This window comes from Bison bison, unplaced genomic scaffold (assembly GCF_000754665.1).
Source record: "Bison bison bison isolate TAMUID 2011002044 unplaced genomic scaffold, Bison_UMD1.0 scf7180017864048, whole genome shotgun sequence".
Classification (NCBI taxonomy): domain Eukaryota; kingdom Metazoa; phylum Chordata; class Mammalia; order Artiodactyla; family Bovidae; genus Bison; species Bison bison.
The window spans coordinates 7,132,143-7,158,814 of NW_011494620.1; the positions used below are offsets into that span (position 1 = coordinate 7,132,143).

The 26,672-nt window shown below is 38.1% G+C and overlaps 1 protein-coding gene across 7 annotated transcripts in view; it reads right to left on the reverse strand.

Moving 5' to 3' along the window:
* Positions 1 to 26,672, reverse strand: part of SETDB2 (SET domain, bifurcated 2) — a 42,805-nt gene that overhangs the window by 9,562 nt on the left and 6,571 nt on the right. For 6 of the 7 annotated variants that reach the window (XM_010835700.1, XM_010835703.1, XM_010835701.1 and 3 more), the window contains 9 exons: positions 23,029 to 23,154; positions 21,612 to 21,677; positions 17,714 to 17,810; positions 13,195 to 13,758; positions 8,291 to 8,407; positions 5,083 to 5,252; positions 2,835 to 3,054; positions 2,224 to 2,323; positions 769 to 862 (listed from right to left, as the gene is read on the reverse strand). In XM_010835700.1, the coding sequence (XP_010834002.1) occupies positions 769 to 862; positions 2,224 to 2,323; positions 2,835 to 3,054; positions 5,083 to 5,252; positions 8,291 to 8,407; positions 13,195 to 13,758; positions 17,714 to 17,810; positions 21,612 to 21,677; positions 23,029 to 23,154 (1,554 nt within the window). Of the gene's footprint in view, positions 1 to 768; positions 863 to 2,223; positions 2,324 to 2,834; positions 3,055 to 5,082; positions 5,253 to 8,290; positions 8,408 to 13,194; positions 13,759 to 17,713; positions 17,811 to 21,611; positions 21,678 to 23,028; positions 23,155 to 24,070; positions 25,866 to 26,672 lie in introns of those variants that run through there. The other variant, XM_010835702.1, reaches the window with a different exon arrangement.

Genomic DNA, 26,672 nt, shown 5'->3' on the forward strand with positions numbered 1-26,672 from the left:
CTTGGAGAAGGGAGGCTACCCACTCCAGTATTCTGGCCTGGAGAATTCCATGGACTGTATAGTCTATACCATGGCAAGACTGGTAACACTGAAAGATGAGCACTCAGGGTAGCAATATTTTCACTTTTTGCTAAGCATCCTCTGGGGCAGCACTGGCTGGAATACTGCAGGAGAATGTCATGTCTTTATTTTTAAAGGAGCCTAAACAAAGAGTCAGGAAATGGCTGCGCTGGGCAGGGCTTCCACAGCCAGAGATGGCCTGTGAGTTGTCCACGCTATTCTCCTGCCCAGCATCAGGTCACGGTTGGCATCTAGACCAGGGGTCAGCAAACGTCTTCTGTAAGGGGCCAAACAGTAAACACTGTGGGCCACCATCTCTGTGTGAGTATGCAGCTCTGCCACCATAGTGCGAAAGCAGAGACAATACTAAATCGAAAGAGTGTGGCTATCTTCCGATACATTTAGCAACACTGAAAATATAATTTCCTGTAAGTTTCGAGTGTCACAAAGTATTATTTATCTTCTCATCTCTTCTCAGTTATTTTAAAAGGTAAAAATTATCTTAGCTTACAGGCCATACATAAACTGGTGGTGAGCTGGATGTGGCCCACAGATCACGGTTTGTCGACCTCTGATCTAGACGTAGAGAAAGCCCTGTGATGAATGCAGCATTTTTGTAATAGTGTCTGAAAAAATGAGCTATGAGTATTGAGCATGAGAGACAAAAAGCAGAAGAGGGAGACAACCACAGAATGAAACAAAGCCTACTTCTCATTTCCTTGGCTTTAGAGTTCAGATGTACTTGAGCTGGATTAAGTTCCCCATTATCTTCTGAGGTGACAGACTCTGAGGAAGTAAATCCCTTAAAAGAAAACAAGGAAGATGTCTTTACTTTCTAGGTTAGGAAAAAGAATTTAAGTTAGCAGTAAGGCCTCTTTCATCAAGTATCAATCTTCATAGGCTGCAGCAATTAGATTAGTTTTCAAAGACTCAAAGCTGATACCCTGAGGAATCTCTGACAGGATGGAGCCCTTTTAGCTGTGTACTACTCCCAGGCACTTTCATGAGCCACAGCTATGACAATTATAAGGACTGTCAAGACATTCTTGAAGCATTATAAATTCAAAATAAAATACAAATATATCCGTCGGTATCCCTCAATTCTGATACCAGATGATAAATTTGGCTTCCACTATAAGATGTGCAAAGATTAAAAACACTCTTTGGGTAGTTACTTGAAAGAAAAGGCTAAAGGAGCTGCCTATCTCCATGAGTTGAGGACACTGCAATCACTTTATATGGTAATGATAACTTTCAAAAAGGGGTATTAGGTTTAGCACAATGCTTGGCACGGAACACATTTGACCATTATTATTCTTTTCCACGGACTTCAACGTTCAACATGTGTTGAGCACTTAGCTGGGTGTCAAGCATTGTGCTACACTACGTTTCTGACATTATCTCATTTAACCCTCTTAATTCTGACATAGAAATTATTATTCTAATTTTTCAGAAAAAGAACTGTAGACAGAAGACGTTAACCAGCTAGTTAAGGTGCAGTGTTGGAGGGCAAACCAGGTCTATGTGATCTCCTGGCCCAATCTTCGCATAATGATGTGGTATTAAGGAGTTATCTTCTGTATGTTACTAGGCAGAGGGCAAGTATTTGTGTACCACCTACGTTAGAATTTTTTTTTCACCAACAAGCCATGAACTACCATTTTGTCTGCCTGTTCTGTTTCTTGCATCATTCTCTTAAGTTATAGTCTCTGACTAGCTATTCTTCTCAGGACAGACTGCAAAGTGTATCTTCACAGGCTATCATGTAAAGTGCTGCTTTCTGGATGACTCTCTCATTAGACTGCTTCTGTTCTTTCTCCTACATCTCACAACCATGTCTCCTCAACCTAAATTACTCCATCCTTCTTTCTTATGTAACACTATCACTTTAGCTTCTTCCATGAATTCTTACACTGTATAGCTCTAAGTCTCAGTAGAATACACTGTCAGATCATGATCAACATTCTCCTTCTGTATCTAAGTTGGGAACATGCCAACCGTTACTTAGGATACAAAGTCATTAAAAAACATAGTCCTAACACTTCAACAGCACCACATTACAAAATAATAAAAGAAATCCTACACATCATTAACTAACACAAACAATTTGAATTAAGTAGTAATGTTCTCAGAAGGGCACCATCTATGTTTTACAGTTTTTACCATATTTTTCCCATTGTGTTGAATAATGACGGTCTTGGTTTTAGGACTTCTTATGACAGAATGATATCGAATTCTTGAAATGCTGTTATATTTCATTCCTCTGAAAAGGAAAACAAAGTTATTCTGTAAATCACTAAAAATGCTCTTTATTGTGCCCCGAAATATAGATAGCATCACTGTTATGTAAATATTCACTAGAAATTAATCTAAGTTATAACACCTATGCCTACTCCTCACTAGAATAGTCATATTTTAAAGCCAATCATTCTGGAAGTATATTTAAAAAACAAAGAAAACCTTTGCAAATAAAATGGTTATAGAAAATAAAAAGAACTGCCAAAGTCATGACATCCATAAACAATCTGATTAAAGTCAAAGTTTTTAAAGATGAAGTTCCACAGATGGAAACTGAGAAAATACAGTATGTTGGTTAGATTTTTAAATTTAAGTGCCCTAGATTTCTCAGTGTGAAACTTACAACTGGGAAGCAAACTGATATACAGGAGATACAGAAGTTGGAGTGGAAAATAAGAAAGAAGAAAAAGAACTACTCTTAATTGGTATTAAACAGTATAGGTCAATCTTGACTGGGTTCCTATGATCTCACTCACGTAATAGGCTCTTTGGTATTATTATGGAGCTTAGGTGGATACTCCTGAGTCTCCATACTTCTAGGACGTGCTTCCAGTTCTATTGGGATAACTTCAACCTCACAATCTGCAACTTCTATTTTCCTCTTTCTGGAAAACATATTTTTCATAATATTCTCTTCTTTTCCATTTTCATCAATAGCATCAGGTTTCTCAGTGTCAGATCTGCTTAGTAATCTTCCTAAAAGAAAAAGTAAAAGAGCTAAATATGACAAAAAGTAATACAGTTACTAAGCAACAAAAGGGCATCTCTTCTGCTCTATTAGAACCGTGTATGGAACCTCATTTCTAGAATGAAGAGAAACATTAATTCATCCAAGAAAACTACTGTGAGAAATAATAAAAGACCAAGAAGAGACTTCGTATCTTCCAGTACATGAAAAAACGTAGGAACAAGTATTTGTCTGAAGTGGAGTATCACAGAAGACAAGAGATTCAGCTACAATATAAAACAATACAGATCAGAAAGCACTCTAGAAAATTAGAGAGGTGAACTCTAGTCTTACAATTATAGCTTTTGTGTCTAGTTATGAATGCTTTATCATTTAAAAACTTTATTTATAAAGTGATGTATTTAAATCTGTGGTGATATGTGCCTGTTCTCTTCTTAAGCCTTAATGTAATCAAAATGTTAGTCTGAAGTTTATGCATTTTCTTTCAAGGAACTTAAAATTACAGTTAATAAGTCAAAATTAACAGCTAGATTAGAGAGATACCCTTAGGTGCATTTTCTAGCAATGCAGATAAAGTCAGTAAATGATACTTCCTGGACACCATCTGGCATTTTATGGTAAGCTAACTTTTATCAAAGAGTTATTTTGAGAAACATGAGAGACAAATGTCCAGGCAAGTTGTGCAGTATTTGTGTCTGTAAGTGGGATGTGGCAGGGATCCAGCCGTGACCGTTCTGAACTCTGAGGATTCTTGCCCTCACTAAAGTGAACCTGGAATTCCAGATGAGGAGGACTGCTCTGGTCCCTGCTGCCTGGCACATCTCCTTCAGACTGCCTTGACAGCCACATTTCACCAACCTTTCTCACTTCGTGGTACACACACAAAGTGAGGACTTTTGCCTAACACTCTGGGGTAAAAGGAAAAGACTACTAGAGATGGACCTGTCTGGGCTGTGGGCTATAGCCTGAAAGAATCAGTAATTTGCATAACCGTTAACACACAGAGAATTGATGCTTTTGAACTGTGGTGTTGGAGAAGACTCTTGAGAGTCCCTTGGACTGCAAGGAGATCCAACCAGTCCATTCTGAAGGAGATCAGTCCTGGGTGTTCTTTGGAAGAAATGATGCTAAAGCTGAAACTCCAGTACTTTGGCCACCTCATGTAAAGAGTTGACTCACTGGAAAAGACTCTGATGCTGGGAGGGATTGGAGGCAGGAGGAGAAGGGGATGACAGAGGATGAGATGGCTAGATGGCATCTCCGACTCCATGGACGTGAGTTTGAGTGAACTCCGGGTGTTGGTGATGGACAGGGAGGCCTGGCGTGCTGCGATTCATGGGGTCGCAAAGTCAGACACAACTGAGCGACCGAACTGAACTGAACTGAACACATGGTGGGGAGGCTTTGCTCAGAACATGGGCAACTCTCTATAGAATCCCTGAAATGGGAGTGAACTGCCTTGACTGATTTGGAGAAGGCAGTGGGGTAACCCACTCCAATTCTCTTGCTTGGAAAATCCCAGGGACAGAGGAGCCTGGTGGGCTGCCGTCTACAGGATCGCACAAAGTCGGACACGACTGAAGCGACTTGGTAGCAGCAGCAGCAGCAGCCTTGACTGAATCATCACCTAAAGGTATTCATTATAACATTAACTTTTGTTAAATTCTAATAGCTCAAGATGTTGACGAAGACAGTCTCTGACCAATAATCTTTACCTTAGTAAATCATTTATTTTTCTATTTAAAAGTTTTCTTACTTTACCCTGAAGCATCTGCAGCCACAGAGACCAAAAACACATCTCATGCAGTAACCCAAGTTTTATCCTTTAGCCTTTCTTTTCTGGAACACCTGGTACCTCTTAACGCATGTCATCCCTTCAGTGCTCAATTTCCCAGTCACTTGCCTTCCTCTGATACTCCTCCTATATTGTTGCTCTTATCCTTGCTATAAGATCTCAGTAGCCTTGACTAGTAAAATGGAGATTCAGAAATGTAGATCTTACCACAGCGTAATGTGAAAGTAAACCTTTGCTTTACCTGAATAAATGCAAACAAACGTCCCTCTGTCAATGTCATCTAGACAGCGCACTCCCCATCCCTTCTTCTCAGTTTTGAACACTTGTAGCCTCACTTGAGGTCCATGCTGGACAACTCGGTTTTGACATATTCGTCGATCACACTTGCATAATAGGCTGCATTCATAAATGCTTGTCAATAAAATATACAAGAGAAAATCAATTAGACAAATTAAAAGCAAAAGCACTTTCTATTGCTACCTCGCTAATAATCACTGAGGGAAAGAGACTAAGTGTGAAGGCTCCCAGGGCTAGACTGCCTAGTTCCCATCACAGCTCCAGCACTCACTAGCTGTGTGCCCATGGATTTAATCTCTTTGTGCTTCAATCTTCCATTTTTAAAATGGGGATTATATGGTACTACCATACAATATGGATTATATGGCATAGGGTGGTTTTGTGAAGATTAAATGAATTGGGTAAGTCAGACAGAGAAAGACAAGTATCACCTGATATTGTTTACATGTGGAATCGAAGAAAATGGTATAAATGAACTTATTTACAAAGTAGAAATAGAGTCAGAGATGTAGAAAACAGACTTAAGGTTACCACAGGGGAAATTTGAGGGGGGAAGGGGATAAATCGTTAATCAGGGTTGACATATACACACTGCTATATATAAAATAGACAACTAATAAGGACCTATTGTATAGCACGGGAACTCTACTCAGTACTCTATAATGGCCTATATGGGAATAGAATCTAAAAACAAGTGGATAGATGTATAACTGAATCACATTGCTGTATAGCCACAACTAACACAACATGGAAATCAACTACATTTCAATAAAATTTAATTTTAAAAAAAGATTAAATAAGTCAGTATTTACAAGGTGCTTGAGACAATGCCTGGCACAGAATAAGGGTTAGCTCTTTTAAAATGTCTCCCAATGTCTAAGAAGGGAAAATCTAGTAAGAATACTTTTCTGTTTGTCTTTTAGCAATAACCACCTTGAAAAGACGAAAATTCCCAATTCTCAGATGACCTCTGCACAGTATATGTCTTAATGGGGAAATGTCTACCCAAAGTAAGCTAACCCAACAGGGGTAAGAGTCAGAGGAAAAGCAGATGAGTGTCAAGTACAGTCTGCATGTTACATGTGTGCACTCTGACTTCCATTTCCAAAAATGATATACAGGCTTTAAAAAAAATTCTTTAATTTAGATTTTTGGTATAAGAAATTAATTCCAGCTGAACTATTTAAAATCCTAAAAGATGATGCTGTTAAAGTGCTGCACTTAGTATGTCAGCAAATTTGGAAACTTGCCAGTGCCACAGGACTAGAAAAGGTCCGCTTTCATTCCAATCCCAAAGAAGGCCAATACGAAAGAATGTTCAAACTACTGTACAAATGTACTCGTTTCACATGCTAGTAAGGTAACGCTCAAAATCCTTCAAGTCAGGCTTCAGCAGTACAGGAACCAAGAACTTTCAGATGTATAAGCTGGATTTAGAAAAGGCAGAGGAACCAGAGATCAAATTGCCAACATCTGTTGTCGGAAAGCAAGAGAATTCCAGAAAAACATCTACTTCTGCTTCACTGACTGTACCAAAGCCTTTGACTGTGTGGATCACGACAAACTGTGGAAAATTCTTAAAGAGATGCGAATACCAGATCACCTTACCTGTCTCCTGAGAAACCTGTATGCAGATCAAGAAGCAACAGTTAGAACCAGATATGGAACAATGGACTGGTTTCAAATTGGGAAAGGAATACATCAAGGCTGTATATTTTCACCCTGCTTATTTAACTTATACGCGAAGTATATCATGAGAAGTGTCAGGCTGGATGAGTCACCAGCAGGAATTAAGAATGCCAGGTGAAATACCAACCACCTCAGATATGCAGATGATACAACTTTAAAAGCAGAAAGCAAAGAGGAATTAAAGAGCCTCCTGATGAGGGTGAAAGAGGAGAGTAAAAAAAGCTCTCTTGAAACTCAAAACCCAACAAAGATCATGGCATCTGGTCCCATCACTTCATGACAAACAGATGAGGAAAAAGTGGGAACACTGACAGGCTTTATTTTCTTGGGCTCCAAAACCACTGTGGACAGTGACTGCAGTCATGAAATTAAAAGATACTTTCTCCCTCAAAGGAAAGCTGTGAAAAACCTAGACAGTGTATCAAAAAGCAGACATCACTCTGCCGACAAAGTCTGTATAGTCAAAGCTATGGTTTTTCCAGTAGTCATGAATGGATGTGAGAGGTGGACCATAAAGAAGGCTGAGGGCTGAAGAACCGATGCTTTTGAACTGTGGCAAAGAATTGATGCCTTTGAATTGTGGTGTTGGAGAAGACTTGAGAGTCCTTCGGACTGCAAGGAGATCAAACCAGTCAAATCCTAAAGGAAATCAACCCTCAATATTCAATGGGAGGACTGATGCTGAAGTTGAAGCTCCAATACTTTGGCCACCTAATGCAAAGAGCCAACTCAATGGAAAAGATCCTGACGCTGAGAAAGACTGAAAGCAAAAGGAGAAGGGGGCAGCAGAGGTTGAGATGGTTGGATGGCATCACCGACTCAATGGATATGAATTTGAGTAAACTCAGGGAGACAGTGAAGGACAGGGGAGCCTAGTGTGCTGCAGTCCATGGAGTTGCAGAGTCGGGAACAACTTAGCAACTGAACAAGAACAACAAATAAGAAATTAAGCATTCAGTTCAGTTCAGTCGCTCAGTCATGTCCAACTTTTTGCGACCCTATGAATCGCAGCACGCCAGGCCTCCCTGTCCATCACCAACTCCCGGAGTTCACCCAAACCCATGTCCATCGAGTTGGTGATGTCATCCAACCATCTCATCCTCTGTAGTCTCCTTCTTCTCCTGCCCTCAATCTTTCCCAGCATCAGGGTCTTTTCAAATGAGTCAGCGCTTCGCATCAGGTAGCCAAAGTATTGGAGTTTCAGCTTCAACATCAGTCCTTCCAGTGAACACCCAGGACTGATCTCCTTTGGGATGGACTGGTTGGATCTCCTTGCAGTCCAAGGGACTCTCAAGAGTCTTCTTCAGCACCACAGTTCAAAAGCATCAATTCTTCGGCAGTCAACTTTCTTTATAGTCCAACTCTCACATCAACAACATTTATAAGACTAAATAGGCCACAATGATAAAGCACCCTCCTTCAAAGATATAAACACCCTGCAACAAATCCACAGCGTATCTTACCCAGTAGGTATCTGTCTCTCTAGTCTTTTATATTTATATCCAGTGGTTATTTTATTATTTGACAAGGGGCAAGTCTTGGCATTCCTTGCTGTCAGTTGAAGACATGCACATTTTGTTCTAGGAGGAAGACAATGTATGGAGAAGTCAGAATAAAAAAGCATCAAGTTAAGAGACTCTCTTGACAAAAGTATAAAGACTATAATTGTATTTAAAACAGTTGTTTGGCGCATGGACAGTCGAGACTTCTTCCCTAAATAAAATACACCTCTTTGAAAGACAACATTTACCAGAAGTTCATAAATAATTATAAACTGCCCTGTACCTTGACTTGCTCATGAAATAGTTAACTATGAGTTTTAACATTTCAAAATGAATTCCTTTCATTTCCTATTCAGCAGAAGCTTCATTGTGAGAATTCTCCCAGGTTTGCCCTCCTACAATGGATAAACTTAAACATGTCAAGCTCAGAAGAACTTACATAGTTTTGTGTATGTTTTATATTATCTCTGTCTCCAATGACATAAAAATAGATTGAGGAGACTGATGCCATGCATCCGGCTATTTTTCATAGCACTGCTAAGCAGTAAACATGAAAACCTAAAAACAAATTTCCTCTCTAACTACTGAGATGACTATCTAACATGACAGGGACTTAACACTCTATAGGCGTAAGGAACCTGGGCGTCTCAGTTGCAAACCTGATGTGTGACTACTGGTTAAAAATCTCTGACTCTCATCTCCTGTGTTAAACGGCAAGTGACTTAGATTGTTTCGTCTATGATTCACTTCAGTATTTTTCTGTATATATACAATACATGTCAGAGTGGTAACTACCGTTTGCAACAGAAAAAATAAGCAATATATTGACTGACTTGGATTCTATTTACAGATGTAGAAATCTATTGTTGCTTTTTCAATATAAGTTTGTTTGCAAAGTTTACAAAGTACAGACAACACAAACAATAACAAACACTCATTTTGACCAGACAGAATCAGCTGTCATCGTTTTGTCTAGTCCTTTCTCCGATGTATATACAGCTGACCCTTGATCAGCACGGGTTTGAACTACACAGGTCCACTTATATGTGGATATTTTTCAATAGTAAATAACACAGTAGTACCTCATCTACAGTTGGATGAAAACTTGGATGTGGAATTATGGATGCGGAACCACTTATGTGAAGGGCCAATTATGTTACATGTTGTGTTTTCGAGGGCTGGCACCCCTAACCCCTGCATTGTTCAAAGGTCAACTATAATTTACAACATATATACTGTATAAATGATCTTCTTTAAAAAAAAAAAAAGATAAAACTAAGCTCTTAAGAGGTTTGGTGAGGCATCCTTTATACTTTTGCATATATATTTACCCACAAACAATACAATGTATTGCTTTAAAAAATTACCATAGCTATTATCCTACAACTTGTCTTTTCATTCAATATAATGCTTTTGAGATCTACCTTCTTAACTTTTCCACAGCATTTAGAATCACAATTAAACTGCTTCTAGTTTTCAATACAACAATGCTGCAACATCCTTATTCTTATGTCCCTGTCTAAGCATCTTTTGGGTAGCAGCTTTCAAATATTTTTGACTATGACTCATAGCAAGAAATGTCTTACATTTCTAAGAAAAGATCCTACAAGAGGCATGCATATTTATATGTGTGTATATGTAAAGTAAGAAATAGCAGTCACATATAAGTACCTTATCACTGTACTTCCTGTACACATGGTACTTCCTGTACAATTTAATTTTTAAGATTCTAGTTACAGCCCTTTAAGTGATTTTACATCCTACTAAACTTAGAGCTTAATGATGCTAAAGCTGAAACTCCAGTGCTTTGGCCACCTCATGCGAAGAGTTGACTCACTGGAAAAGACTGATGCTGGGAGGGATTGGGGGCAGGAGGAGAAGGGGACGACAGAGGATGAGATGGCTGGATGGCATCACTGACTCGATGGATGTGAGTCTGAGTGAACTCCGGGAGTTGGTGATGGACAGGGAGGCCTGGCGTGCCGCGTGCTGGGGTCGCAAAGAGTTGGACACGACTGAGCGACTGAACTGAACTGAAACTTAGAGCTTGGAAAACAATGCTCTAGGTAGAAAAATACTATTGCTGAAAAACAGGAGTGCATATCTTCAACTGCTGTGTAATTGTTCGAACACCCTCTTAACACCCCCACCCCCTACCATATAACTGGCTTGTTACAGAATTCTAGTTTTATATTTATTTTCCTTCAGCATTTTAAGCTAATATGCCTTTTTGTCTTCTATTTTTGATAAAAACTGCCCTGTCAATGTATTTTTTCTCTTTTCCATCTGCTAGCATATTTATTCTTTGCCCTAGATACTTGCAAAGTTGCATCATGATATATTTAAATGTAAGTTATCTTATTTTCCCTTCCTAGTACACAGTAGGCTTTTTCACTCTGAGGACTCCTATCTTTCTTCAGTTCTGGAAAATTCTCAGCTGTTGTCTCTTTGAATGATGCTCTCTTCTCAGAGGTATGTTGGAATTTCTCATTGACCTTTCATATTTTTTAACCTCTAAGTTTTTTTTCCTCATATTTTTATCTCTTTGCATTCTGGGAGAACTCTTCAGTTTTGCTTTGCTATTCACTGATTGTTTCTCCAGCTATACCAATGCTACCACTTAGTCCCTCTACTTAGTTTTTTATTTCCATAACCATATGCTTTATTTCCCGTATTTCTAAATGGCTCTTTTACTTATACAGTATAGTTAAAAATAATCACCTCCTCATTCCATGGATATTAATATTTTATCTCTTTGGACATTTTAAACATACCTATTTTAAAGTCTCCTTCAGTCACATTCTACATTTATCTCTGATTCCTCAGGTGTGAACTCTGCCATTTGTTGGAACTTAGGCTGCCTTCATGATCCTAAATGCCTCTGTGTGCTCTGACTATGCGAGATTACACTTCTGTACAGGTTACTCCTGGGTGTTCCTCTACACTGGCTGCTCTGGATCCGACCTATGGGTTTCACAGCTCTAAGCCTGGTTGTTATCAATACAATTATACAATTGCAGGCCCTGTTATTAGCCAACCTCCTAGCCTTGGGTAGGTCCCTGTTTCTGCCCCCTTTCCCTGAGAGCTCGGTGCCCACTCTCCACCATGCATGAGACACGTTTAATTCCCATTCCCGTCAGGATTAGAATCCCTGGCCACAGTGCTTGTGTCCAATTCCAGATTCCCGTGAGCCTCAGCTTTTGCTTATTTTGTGACTTCTCTTGTAATTTGTGACCAAAAAAACGAACATATGTATGCTGGTGGTGCACGTTACATGGGGATTAGTTTCTATGGTCTAAGGCAAAAATCACACACCATCAAAATTATTCTTGAAAAACACCTTGTTAAACTAACCATAAAGTTCAGTAAACACTGTCCAACCCAACAGTTAGTTTTTTCCTTTACACTGAAGGAGACTGGGCTTGGCCAGATGTAGACAGGTTAGAGGCAACGCTTAAAAACAACAACCTATATTTAAACAGAATAAAACTTGGCACAGTGAGAGGTTTCCTCTATGACAAAACCTAAAGCAACTGGGCCAAACTGTATTTATGTACCTCATCTCACACTCCTAACTGACAGGATGGTTAAAAACTACTATCTATACAATTTAAATTAATTCTGTTTATCTCTCTCATGCATTTTCTTTTTCCTAGTATAGGCAGCTACATTTGCATTAAGTTAAATGTACATATTGCCTAGGAAATCCCATGGACGGAGGAGCCTGGTAGGCTACAGTCCATGGGGCTGCTAAGAGTCAGCACGACTGAGCGACTTCACTTTCACTTTTCACTTTCATGCATTGGAGAAGGAAATGGCAACCCACTCCGGTGTTCTTGCCTAGAGAATCCCAGGGACAGAAGAGCCTGGTGGGCTTCCGTCTGTGGGGTGGCACAGAGTCGGGCACGACTGACGCGACTTAGCAGCAGCAGCAAATGTACATATAATGCAACTCTGTTCTACCGATGCAAACCTACAAATACCAGTAAATTATACACCTTTAAAACAAAATGGTTTTCAAAGTCTTGATATATTAGAACATGTTTTCATTTTTTTATGGAATGTCAATTTTAGGATCAGGACAGGCACCATTAACTGTCTAAAAAAGGAGCAAGGAAAAGATATGTGAAAAGTAAAACATGACATATAACAGTTAAGAGCATAGGAGAAGGAAATGGCAACCCACTCCAGTATTCTTGCCTAGAGAATCCTGTGGCCAGAGGAGCCTGGTGAGCTGTTGTCCACAGGGTAGCATAGAGTCGGACACGACTGAAGCGACTTAGCATGCATGCTTGCACTGGAGAGGGCAATGGCAACCCACTCCAGTGTTCTTGCCTGGATAATCCCAGGGACGGGGGAGCCTGGTGGGCTGCCGTCTGTGGGGTCGCACAGAGTCGGACATGACTCAAGTGACTTAGCAGCAGCAGCAGCAAGCAGCATAGGTTCAAATCCTAGTGCTTAAATTTGTTGACCTTACATTTGGTTTCTCAACTTCCTCATTTGTAACATGGAAATAATATTAACTACTCCATAAGACTTTGTGAGGACTAAACAAGAAAATAGAGGGAAAGCACTTGTCACAATGTTTGGCACAGTTACACAGCATTAGCTCTAATTATTGCTATTAAGAGTTACAGTAACAGATTAAGGGAAAAACTTATCTCTGCAAGAAATAATTCCCAAATAAATAAAATAACAGGTGAAGAGTTTCCTTCCTATTGCTAAAGAGAGAGTGCATCTATTTTCAATTCTTGATGAACTGGTTTTAGATAAGACAGACAAACAAACTGATACACAGCAGCATTTCTTGACAAGTGCCCCTACATTCAGAAGATTTTTTTGAAATGCCATGTTCTTCTACTCACATGTCTATGCAGCCCTCAGAACAGTCACATGAATCAGTAAACATGTTGGAAAAGCTGTTTAGATAATATGCTCGTGGCCACATAGTCTTTCTGTACTTAAACTGTGGAAGTTTTCTATTGTCAATTTCATTACAGAAAGAAATGGGCACCGATTCCACGCCATTGCTAATATCCACATCAGAAACAATTTCTTCTTCCTTTGGGTAATTCCGAGTCAACTGAGCATAGGTATTGAAAGAAAAGTTATCTGTAAATAGAAAGTTACACTCTGTCTCAAGCAGGTAACGAAAAACTTCCTCCATGTTTCGCAGACTCCTTCCACAAGGGGTTTTATAACTCACGTGGAGTGCTGAAGAATGAGAGTTTGTCTTCGCGTGTCGTCTTTGGAAATGGCATTTGATTGGTAGCTGCAGAGGGTTTTCCCCCTTGAAGGTAAATGGCATTTTCATCAGACAGGAGCCAGAGCACTGATGCTTTTGGTAAGATAAATTTAAAGAAGATTCTTCTTCTCTAAAGTCTGCAACTTTATTTTCCATAGGGGGAATTTCCTGGTTTTCTGTAGATCTGTTTAAAATTAATTATTTATTAGAACCTCAAATTTATAGCACAATTCCCCATATTCAAAAAAAAACCACTAAGATGATATTTAATTCCTATATTAGTTTCTTCTCAGACAACATGAAAATAAGCCAGACCCTGAAATAAAACATCTATGTTTTGCAGTTATAGAAAGTTATGTAAGTGTTTTTTTTAAATCTTCTTCTGAGCACCTAATACATGGTATTTTTTTTCTAGCACCACTTCTTCAATGAGTGTCCAATAATTCAGTTCAATTCTGGCATTATCTACTTGGAGTCAGCATCAGATGCCACAAATTAAAGGGTTCAGTCCCATAAAACTGCCCCCAATCCAGATGCGAAATGCAATTTCCAGGTCACCACACTTCTGACCAATCCATGAGTTCCCACAAACTCCTCCTCTTTGTTAATGGGCTGGAAAGACTCACAGACTTCAGGAAAGCACTTTAACTACTATTACCAGTTTATAATAAAAGATGCACTCAGGAACAGCCAAATGGGAGAGAGGCATGGGGCAACGTAGGTAAGAAAGGGCATGGAGTTCCCATATGCCCGCTCCAAATGCACCCCCCTCCCAGCACCTCAAAGTGTCTGCCAACCAGGAACCTCCAAGAGCCCTGTTGCTTTTTATACTGGTTTAACTGCTTAAGCATGAAAGATTACATCACTTGCTACTGGTGATTATCTCCACCTGCAGCCTTTCTCCCCTCCCTGGACGCTGGGAGGTAGGGCTGCAAGGGCATCAAAGATTTCTTGAATGCCTGCTACGTGCCAGGTGCTATGAAAACAAAGATGAGAGCTCTGTGATCAAGGAACTTACATTCGTGGCAGAGAATTAAGTATTTATAATAAAGTATAAATGATTTTATGAATAATGCCATGTTAAATAATGTTATGGAAAGACATCTAATCTTTTATTTTTCTGATTTTAAGGTTTCTAATTTTATAATTAATTTTTTAGGTTTGAGAGTTCAATTTCATCTGGAGTTTATATTGATGTAACATGAATATCTAACTTAAATTCTCCAAATGATATCCAATTGTTCTAGAGTCTTTTACTGAATACTGTAAAGAGTCCTTTCACCTAACTTTGACTTACTAGCTTAATATCTTTAAGTTTTTATAAATACACAAAAATGTTCTCTTATTTTCTAGACTCATTCTGCCTTTCGATTGAATTCTTTTTTTTTCTTTTGGCCATGCTGTATGGCGTGTAGATCTCAGTTCCCCGATCAGGGAAAGAACCCATGTCCCCTGTACTGGGAACATGGAGTCTTAATCACTGGACAATCAGGGAATTCCCTAAGTAACAAATTTTTAAATGAAAAACATGTATTTTCATTTTCTAGTTGCTGGAACCATCCTGAAGCCTAGTTTAGATATTGTGATTTCCTTCACTAGAGCTATGAGCAGCAGCACAGTGGCCCTAACTCTATCATCTTAGCTTGAAACTCTTAACATTTTCTAAAAAAACATTATAACGTATGGATAATCCAGAAAATATTTCTATAGTGTTCATTAAAATCATTGGTTTTCTGGTAATGGCTTCTTTTTAAGAACACTATTCATCATTCTCTTCTTTTTCTCAACCATTTGCCCTTTTCTTCTACATTTTGGGTAATCTTATAGATTCCAGACTAAACCTTTGGGTTCCTTAATAGCAACTTTCACAATGAATACTTTCTTAAAAGAAAGTTTAGGGTAAAACTGATCACTGTACTACTATTTACATTAGGTAATATTTAGAATGATCTATCCATCCTTAAAGGAATGAATAAATAAAATGTATTTTCACATTATGGAAATCCAAACAACAGTTAAAGGGAATGAAACAGATCTATAACACAGCAAGCAACATGATTAGATCTCAAAACTAATGCTGAGTAAAGTAAGAAGGTACATATATGAATATTTATGTAAAATTTAACAACTATAAGTAACAGCACTAAATATTACTTATGGCTATGTAAATATTAAAAAAATGAACTAGAGAAATAACTGATGACAGTGACTGCTCATAAAGGCAGAGAGGAGAACAGAACTTTGTCAGGGTGAGAAGTCAGGTATGGCTCAAAGAGACTACAGTGTTTTGTTTTCTTTTAAAAAAAGACACTGGAAGCAAATACAATGAAATGTTAATAGCTGTTAGTTCTGGCTGGTGTTAGTATAGTTTTTGCTATACTCTTTTATATGTTCTCAATCTTAAAAATTCTCAGAAAGATAGTAAAAAATATTGAATGAGAATGCAGCTAAAAGATCAATGCAAATCTATCATATCCATGGACTACAATGCAATAGCACCTAATACATTAAAAATGAGGGAAGAAACAAAAAAAAAGGAGGTAAGGTTATGATTTTCCTTAAATAACTTCAATCTATCTTAGTAGTTTTTAAATAATACTGGGGGTACATTCCATAGTAAAAATATAGTCTATTATGCATTTTTTGCTTTGTTCTTCCATTTTGCTTTGTTTTTCCATTTAACTTCTATCTTCTTAGCCTAGTCCATTTTAATAAGTTTTTGATTTCTTTATTTACTTTGGTATTCAGTATTTCCTTCTTTTTTAAAGACTGTGCCTGGAATTACTCTTTCCTTATTATTAAGTGCCAAGTTCCTTTCTACCACTTTTTCTTATAAAGCATTATAGTATATTCTGAGCTAGGAGCACTACTATTTGTCTACCTGGGATATATATACCTTTGGCTTTATTCCGTACTTACTGAAATAAATTCTCTTAAGCTCTCATAGCTTTGTTCTTTGTTTTGTTCTAGACTAATTTACTCTTGAGTGATTTACATAGCTACGGTGTGGCTCAGAGGGTATAGTGTCTGTCTGCAATGCAGGAGACCTGGATTTGATTCCTGGGTCAGGAAGATCCCCTAGAGAAGGAAACAGCAACCCACTCTAGTACTCTTGCCTGGAAAATTCCATGGATGGAGGAGCCTGGTAGGCTACAGTCTGTGGGGCTGCAAAGAGTCAGACACAACTGAGCAATTCCACTAGGGTTGTATAACCAGTAAACTAAGTGTTTCATTTCCCTTTTCAACTTGATTTTGAACTTTAAAACAAATAAATTATGTTTCAAGCTGGGTTCTGTGGCATTCTTTTCAACAAAATGTCATCAATTTATTTCTCCTATTTTTGGGGAAGGGGAATATGAAATACTGATGATTCAAGAAGTTCTTTGTTATGAAGGGATTAACTCAGCATATTTTCAAGAGAAAAAATTGTATCTGGGGTATCCTTAGTTCTAAAGTTTATTAAAAGATTTTATTACTTACAGATTTAACAAATAACCTATGTAGAGAATTATGAACCTACATAAAATACACAACTTTTAAAACTTTTCCAGAAGGGTAGGGGAAATGGATGGTTAGAGAGTTTGGGATGGACAGGTATACACTGCTATATTTAAAATAGATAACCAACAAGGACCTATTGTAAAGCACAGGGAACTCTGCTTAATGTTATATGGAAGCCTGGATGGCAGGGAGTTTGGGGGAGAATGGATACATATATATGTATGGCTGAGTACCTTTGCCGTCCACCTGAAACTTTCACAGCATTGTTAATCGGCTATACTCCAATACAAAATAAAGAAGATTTTTTAAAAAAAACTTTTCATGGGAAAAAATCCTTTTTTAATATATTTTCCCCTGGTGGCTCAGACAGTAAAGCATCTTGCTTACAATGCGGGAGACGTGGGTTCGATCCCTGGGTCGGGAAGATCCTCTGGAGAAGGTAATGGCAACCCACTCCAGTACTATTGCCTGGAAAATCCCACGGACAGAGGAGCATGGTAGGCTACAGTCCGCAAAGAGTCAGACACGACTGAGCAACTTCACTTTATCTACTCTTAGGTCAAATGATTAGCAACAGTAAATCGCTTTCTGGGAGCAAAAGCACTAACAACATAAATAAATTTAACTTCTATACATACAGAGAGGTGCAGTCTTTTGGAAAGAAGTCTTCATATGACGTCGAGGGCAATGAACTTGACTTGTTTTCTTCTGCGTTCTTGGTCACAGATCTATGATCTACATGAAAAAATTACGAACAAGTTAAAAATGAGTCACTGTAATATCTAACTAATAACTCTATTAACTAGAGATATAAGGAGCCCTTAAATCTGAAACCATTAAGGTTTCAAAATTGAGGCAAAAATTAGGTATCAACATTTTCAAAAATATTAAGAAAATAAGATAGGATAAAATAAGACATAGAAGAAATTTCTATTGCAGAAATTCTAATTTGGCCCAAACTTTATCTGAATTTTAATCATCCTTTAAAGCAAACATCAAGTATCCCTATTTCTGCTTGTATTTTACAGAAAAAATAGTGTAACTCTCAGAGACTCTATTAAGGTCGCAAAATAGGAAGCCTTTACGTTTCTCTTGCTTTCTCATTATTCTATTACTTTCTATTTTTGTAGAAGAGGGAAAGTATTTGGGCTGCTCTTTTTGTCTTTTCATTTGTTCATTCATAGTTCTCTTAAGTCTCCCCTGTATCTTTCTGCACTTAATTTCATCTTGAGCCAGGATGTCCCTGGTTCATTCTTGTCGCTGTGTTTTCCAACTTCACCTATTCTTACTCTCTAACATGACTTCACTACACAAATAAGCTATGCAGTTAATGAAAAAAAGTCATAGATTTCCTGCTCTTATTTTGGAAAAAAAAAAGTGAATATGCAGAACAGTCTATGTTTGTTTTTTAAAAAATTGTTTTTAATCATGCTTTTTCCTATGCAGTGGTAGACCTTAATAAAAAAGTGATTCTTTTCCTGCCTTATTATTAACTTGCACTGGTCCTTCAGTGTAGACCAGTCTTATTAAACAGAAAAAAAAGTTTAAGAAAATAAAAGAATAGTTTAAGTTATAATCCAGGGTCATGTGTGTAGATGCATGTGTCACTTCAGTCATGTCCAGCTTTTTGTGACCTTAGGCCACCAGGCTCCTCTGTCCATGGCATTCTCCAGGCAAGAATACTGGAGATGAATACAAGAATATTTGCCATACTCTACTCCAGGGGATATTCCTGACCCAGGGATCGAACCTGCGTCTCATGCTTCCTGCATTGGGAAGCAGGTTCTTTACCACTAGTGCCACATGGGAAGCCCTAATCCAAGGTCATCCTTGGCTAACTGGAAAGCAAATATCCCTCTTTAGTTACTGAGGTAAAGAAAGAAGATTTAAAATCTGATAGATGAAGAGAGCTACAATAACTGATTAATAAATAAGTTTTGGCCAGTGGCTAAGACTCTGTGCTCCCAATGTAGTAGGGGGCAAAAGTTCAATCCCCGCTTGGGGAAGTAATAACCCAATGCCACATGGCACAGCCTTTAAAAAAAAAAGTAAGTTTTTCAAATTAAGAATTTCTGATTTTTCCCAGGAAATTTCTTTGAATGAGCCATATAATGCCATACTAACAGATAACAAATATAACAAAGGTATATAAGCATAGTCAGAAACAACATTTACCAAAAAACATGGAGATTTTATATTAACCATTAGATAAGAGGAGAAAGGAGAAATAATTTCTTTCAAAAAAACAGTATCCAGTTCTTTGTATAGGGATCAGATCAAATCAGATCAGATCAGTCGCTCAGTCGTGTCCAACTCTTTGTGACCCCATGAATCGCAGCACGCCAGGCCTCCCTGTCCATCATCAACTCCTGGAGTTCACCCAGACTCACATCCATCGAGTCAGTGATGCCATCCAGCCATCTCATCCTCTGTCGTCCTCTTCTCCTCTTGCCCCCAATCCCTCCCAGCATCAGTCTTTTCCAATGACTCTGTATAGGGTCATTGTATAGGGACACAGCAAATATTTATAGAATTATACACAAGCAAAGAAAAATCAAACGTAAATTAGTGGTTTGGGGAGTTCAGGCTGGATCTGGGATGGCTTGTTTTGACCTCAACACCAAGTCCTTTTGTTTCTCCCAGTCTTAGTATTCCTTTTAAAATAAATACTAATATGAAACCTAAAGTTTAATAAAGTTACTATGAAGTGTTTAACCCCTACATTTGCTAGTAATGTCACTACATAATTCCCTGATTACTTTAAAAACATTTGCTAGCTCTACCACTAGCAAACATATACTTCTATTTTGATAAATTTATTATACTTCAGATGAACATATAAAAATATGAAACTAGAATACTCTGCATTTCTACTAATGAAATCATTACTTTAAAAGAACCAAGACAAAAACCCAACTTACTTTCTTTTACTGGGGAAGATTATTTAGAAAGAAAAAAGCTGTTTAGAATTATTTCTTCTTACCACCTCTTGCACTTATAGGGTTCTCTCTTAGAAAACTAATCTAACCCCTTAAGGGTATGTTGATTCTAAGTACTACTGTAGGCCACTGGGAGAAAGACTGTTTTCTTGAAAGAATGTACTCTCTTCTGAAACTTTACATTAGCGACTGAAACTGAAAACATTTCTGAATAACAAAACCTTTCTTTAAAATAAACTGATGCATATACACAATGGAGTATTACTCAGCCATTAAAAAGAATACATTTGAATCAGTTCTAATAAGGTGGATGAAACTGGAGCCTATTATACAGAGTGAAGTAAGCCAAAAAGAAAAACACCAATACAGTACCGCATATATATGGAATTTAGAAAGATGGGAACGATAACCCTATATGAGAGACAGCAAAAGAGACCAGTCTTTTGGACTCTGTGGGAGAGGGCGAGGGTGGGCTGATTTGGGAGAATGGCACTGAAACATGTGTAATATCATATGTGAAACAAATTGCCAGTCCAGGTTCGATGCATGATACAGGATACTCGGGGCTGGTGTACTGGGAAGACCCAGAGGGATGGTATGGGGAGGGAGGTGAGAGGGGGGTTTCAGGATGGGGAATATGTGTACACCTGTGGCAGATTCACGTTGATGTATGGCAAAACCAAAACAATATTGTAAAGTAATTAGCCTCCAATTAAAATAAATATATATTTTAAAAAATAAAAAATAAACTGATGATGTTAAACCATATTTTCAGAGATTTAAAACTCTAAGGCTCCAAATTATGACAGTTAAAATGATTATAATCTGTTGAAAATATTTAGCAGTATTAAAATTTAGAAAATGTACTTCCTCAACGCTTTAGCAAATTGGTGATAGTCTAAGATTTATAAGCTAGTGATTCTGATAACTTTTTAATTAAAAAGTTTTTAAACTGAAGGATAATTGATAGACAGTGTTGTGTTTGTTATATAGCAATGTGACTCAGTTATACACACACACACACACACACACACACACACGTATGTTCTTCTTCATATTCTTCTCCAATATGGACTATTATAGCATATTGAACGCAGATCCCTGTACTACAGAGTAGGACCTTGTTTTTTACCTACAATAGCTTCTCAATTTTTCTTTTTCTAATCCTAGTACATCATCTTTGTTCAATTCCTTTAAAGTTGATACACTGATGTTCTAATAATAATCTAGAAATGAAAAAAGTTTCCATCAATTTACCTATACCAAAATATATCTTTCTAGCATTGTTCTTTACACAAAGCAGGTTTACAATGGTTTGGAGTCTTGGATTCTGTTTGTGCTTCTTATAGGAGAAGCTTTTTTGAAGAAGAGATACATTTGTTCTTCCTGAGAGGTTTAATAGAGTGTGCATTTCCTATCTCTGGATGGGCAGGACTTTTCATTGACTAGGAACACATGATTTCCATAACTTACCTATATGGATCCTGCAGTTTTATCTTAAACTGTCTTTGCTTAATGCAACATAATTAAGGCTGGCTTGCTTCAAAGCAAGAAAACAGCAGAGAATATTGTAGGTTAGGATTAGAAATGTACATACCCTTTATCAATGTTGAATTGTGGTTTATAATTGCATCTTTTACTAGAATCATTGCTTGGATGTATTCTGTTAAGGAAGGGAAAAAAGAATGAAAACAATCAGCAGCAGCATCACCTTTATTCAAGATGTCAGCTCCTGTGCTATGCAATTCACTGACACATACTTTATCTCATTCAATCTTTGGAACTCCTCTGAGAGGTTTTTATGAGTATCTACTTTAAAGACAAAGAAATTAAAAAAAAAAGAAATTAAAAAAAAAATAAATAAAGACAAAGAAATTGAAGCTTAGAGGTTAGTAGCTTACTATTTACTTCAGGTCAATCAGATAGGAAGAGGTAGAAGTGAATTCAAACCTAGATATATTAGATTCATGAAGGAATGAGAATATTAAAATGAAAGACAGTATTAATTTTGTAGACAAACACACAATAGATTAATGTCATAGAATATCCAAAAAGAATTAAGAATATCCTGGGGAAAACAAAGAATAGGAGGGGGGAAATTTTGCTTGAAAATCATGTATTCTGATGGAATGAAGGAAGTTTCCATATAAAAGTCTATATTCTACAACTACCTGGGCTGAAGACAAACAGAAAAAATAAAAACCTGGATGACTGAACTGACTGCCTACGTAAAATACAAGGTTTGCTCTCTGAAGACTACTAACGCAAATGTGTTTAAAGCAGGCAAAACATATCCATATATGTCTAAGCTGTCTCTGAAAGATTGGGTGATGGATAATCTGTTGTATTTTTCTGTATGTACCAAATGTTCTACAAGGAGCACATACTAGTTTTGTAATACACCCCTTCCACCCCTGCATAAAGATAAAGTGAGGAAGAGAAAAGTAGCCTGAAATAAAGAGAGATTTATTTATCTATTCATAATTTATTATTCAAAATAATCATCTTCATCCACTTTTACAAGTGTTCATGCTATGCTATGCTAAGTCACTTCAGTCGTGTCCGACTCTGTGTGACCCCATAGACGGCAGCCCACCAGGCTCCCTCATCCGTGGGATCCTCCAGGAAAGAACACTGGAGTGGGTTGCCATATCCTTCTCCAATGCATGAAAGTGAAAAGTGAAAGTGAAGTCGCTCAGTCGTGTCCAACTCTTAGCGATCCCATGGACTGCAGCCTACCAGGCTCCTCCGTCCATGGGATTTTCCAGGCAACAGTACTGGAGTGGGGTGCCATTGCCTTCTCCGACAAGTGTTCATAGTATAAAAATGAGTTTTTATAGAAACAGAGCATATACACAAAAAAAGCAAACAGAACTGATGTTAGGTTCTTAGAAAACAAAAGAAAATATTTTGACTTTTAAAAACAAATAGCAATACTGGAATTAGAACTAAACTGTATTACCAGTGGGTAATATTTAGCATTAAATGTGTTGAAAGTTTTTATTGCTTCATACCTTTATTTGTGGCAGACCCATCTTTGATCTTTTGTTTCAGTGACTGCAGCACATTTTGCACTTGTTCAAATATGAAATCCACTTTCCCATCATCTTCCAGCTCCATCCAGAAAGTTTTTGCATCACCTAAAGAAAAAACAGGTGAATAGCCTAAGAGCTCAACAGACATAGACTGTAAATTTTCTAAGGCACATTCTATTAAAAATCCACCTGGTTTCTAAATAAAATCAAGATTTAATTGGGCTATTACTTTCCTTCAGGAAAAAGATTTTCGTCACTGTTTCTTCTTTTCTCTTTTGGCCACATGATCTTAGTTCCCTGACCAGGGACGGGACCCGGGTCCTTGGCAGTGGAAGTGTGGAGACCTAACCACTGGAGTCCTTGGTCACTATCTCTTTAGAAAGAATGAAAAACAAAGAAGATGACCTAGGCATCTCCCTTATTTCTGCTAATGAAAAAAAAAAAAGTGTTGAAAACGTTAGTGAAACTATTTCTTGACTGGAAAACCAGAAGGAATGATTTCATTCTGGGGTGGAAGCGGGCGTACTTATGGACAACTATACATTTAAATTCTTTCAAGGATGTAACCTCCAATAAGTATGCGAGTGGATGGTTTCAGAATGAAACATCTCAACAAGTGTTGAAATAATGAAATATCTAACACTGATGCTTTTAAAAATATCTTGGCTATCAACTTTTTAATAGTTATGTTGACTGAAGAAAAACAATCTAAAAGCTGCAAATTATATTTTATTTGGGGAACTACTGAGGACTACAGTCTGGGAGACAGCCTCTGAGATAGCTCTGAGAAACGGCTCCCAAGAGGTAAGGGAAGAGTCAGAATAAACAGTTTTTGCTGAGAGGTAAAAATAAAACATGCAATTAAAGACTGAATGATTACTGCCAATCACAAAGAACAGACGTCTCAATTTAACAATGTTAGTGCTTTTTTACGTCTAGGGAGATACAAGAGGCTGGGCTCACTGAAATTATTCTTCAGATATGCATCTTAACTATCTACGTCAGTATCTAGTTTTTCTACCTTCTGAATTCTCCTCAGGGAGTGCCACTAGGGGCGCATGTAGATGTTGGCTTGATGGCAGGCAGCACTCATTATCTTCTGAAGTGGCAGGCAATATTTTTTGTTCACAGTGACATGAGGCAAAATAATGTTTAAAGCTTTTATAAAGTTATATAGATAAACCAACATTTCAGATGCTCAGCAAACTAACACTGTAATTAAAAATTTCCATCCTTTCACAGCTGAAAACAGAAATGTGAGAAATGCGATGAAAATAAACTGACAAAAGTCAAATCTCACACCATGTTTAAATGTAATAAAAATACCCAAAATGTTAAACACAAATTATTTCTAAAATAGATAACATTAATGTATAAAATGCTTAAAATGAATTGGACCTTAAGCAGAGGAGGAAATGCACTGCAGACAGGTCACTTGAGAAGCCACTGGGAGGATTAATGAGCAGACAGCACAGTAAGTTGACCAAAAAATACATTTTCCTTCATAAAATTTAAACCCAGAACCTCCCAGTTAGTAACGGTGGGGAATTCTTCAAAAGAGGCTTAGACTTCAAAGTCCCAACTCTCCCTGGCAGTCATCTTACCCAAAGGGGACCTCTGGCTAATGAGGGCCGCTGCTCTCAGCCTCAGGAGGAGCACTGCTTCCCTGTTAACTCTCTGGCCTATTGTGTACTACACAAGACTAAGCCTACTTTTAATTCCCCAAAGCACAGTTCAGACAAAGGTTTCAACACTTAAAAAAAGAAACACAATGTGAAAAGGCAAAAGGGATGAGAAATGATGTTTTAGAGAAAGGTAGGGGCTGTTACAAGGAGGGCCTTGTGTGCCATACTAAGCAACCTTATTTTTACATGGAAGGCAATGGGGAGCCACTTAAGAGGCTTAAGCATCTTATCATTATGTCATTAATTTGTTTTTAAAAATCTCACTCACGGGGCAGTGGGAAAAGGGAGTCAAGATTGATTTCTCTGTTTCTGATTTGGTCAACCATATGTATAATACTGGTATTATTTGCAATAGTGAATAAAGGTAGAGCAACAAGTGAGAAATTCAAGCAGCGTAGGTAAAGTGGATATGTAGGTTCCAGAGTAAGATCTGGTCCAGCTATACAAATTAATTTTGGAGTCAGTAATATAACAATTCTTGATTGAAGCCACAAAGGAGATGTGATTAGAGAGAATGCGTAGAACGAGAAGGGTTTTCTGTAAAACATCAACATGTAAGTGATGAGAATAAGAAAAAGGAATCATGGAGACTGAGAAGAAATATAGCAGCAGATACTTGAGTTGAAACTCAAATCAGCAAACTAATACTGCTGCTACTCGCCTCTAGAAATGAAGAATATCATCTTACAACTCCACTGTCTATCCAAGCTTGCTCCATTATTCAGCTAGATATTAAGATTTATTGCAAGAACATAATCATGAAGAGGTATGCACCACTGCAAAGAAGGAAGACAAGCAAACTATACAGTTATACTGTATGTCTTCTAATCTCACATGAGCTAGAAAGTCTTTGTAAATAGGCAACACTTATGAATCACATTGACCTGAGCTCATTTAGTAGATGAATATTTATGAACTGCTTACTAAACACATTGATAATGACCTAGGTACATGTATATGTATGTATTTATATTTCTCCATCCATTCCTTGAAGAGCTTCAGGGCAGTGGTCCAGAGAATCTCTAAGACACCCTCGAGCCTGTTATCAGCAAAGTATAGTTTATGAATTCTTGGATATTGGGGCTTCCTTGGTGGCTCAGATGGTAAAGAATCCACCTGTGATGTGGGACACCTGGGTTTGATCCCTGGGTGGGGAAGATCCCTTGGAGAAGGGAATGGCAACCCACTCCAGTATTCTTGCCTAGAGAATCCCCATGAATAGAGAAGCCTGGCAGACTATAGTCCATGGGTCAAGAGTCGGGACATGACTGAGCGACTAAGCACAGCATAGCACAAATCCTTTCAGACAATACACTAGGTCAAACTATTTTAATAGTAATACATTATTTGCCTTTTTCTTCCCTATACTGACATTAGCTGATGGTTCAAAAGCTCTGGTGAATAAAAGTGCTGGAGCCTTAGTGTGAATCAAGGCAGTTGCACCAAACTACCAGTAAGCCATTGTATTGTTTACCACCAACTTCACTTAGGGTCCTTGATCAGATCAGATCAGATCAGTCGCTCAGTCGTGTCCGACTCTTTGCGACCCCGTGAATCGCAGCACGCAGGGCCTCCCTGTCCATCACCAACTCCCAGAGTTCACCCAAACCCATGTCCGTTGAGTCAGTGATGCCATCCAACCATCTCATCCTCTGTTGTCCCCTTCTCCTCCTGCCCTCAATTTTTCCCAGCATCAGGGTCTTTTCAAATGAGTCAACTCTTCACATCAGGTGGCCAAAGTATTGGAGTTTCAGCTTCAACATCAGTCCTTCCAAGGAACACCCAGGACTGATCTCCTTTAGGATGGACTGGTTGGATCTCCTTGCAGTCCAAGGGACTCTCAAGAGTCTTCTCCAACACCACAGTTCAAAAGCATCAATTCTTTGGTGCTCAGCTTTCTTTATAGTCCAACTCTCACATCCATACATGACCACTGGA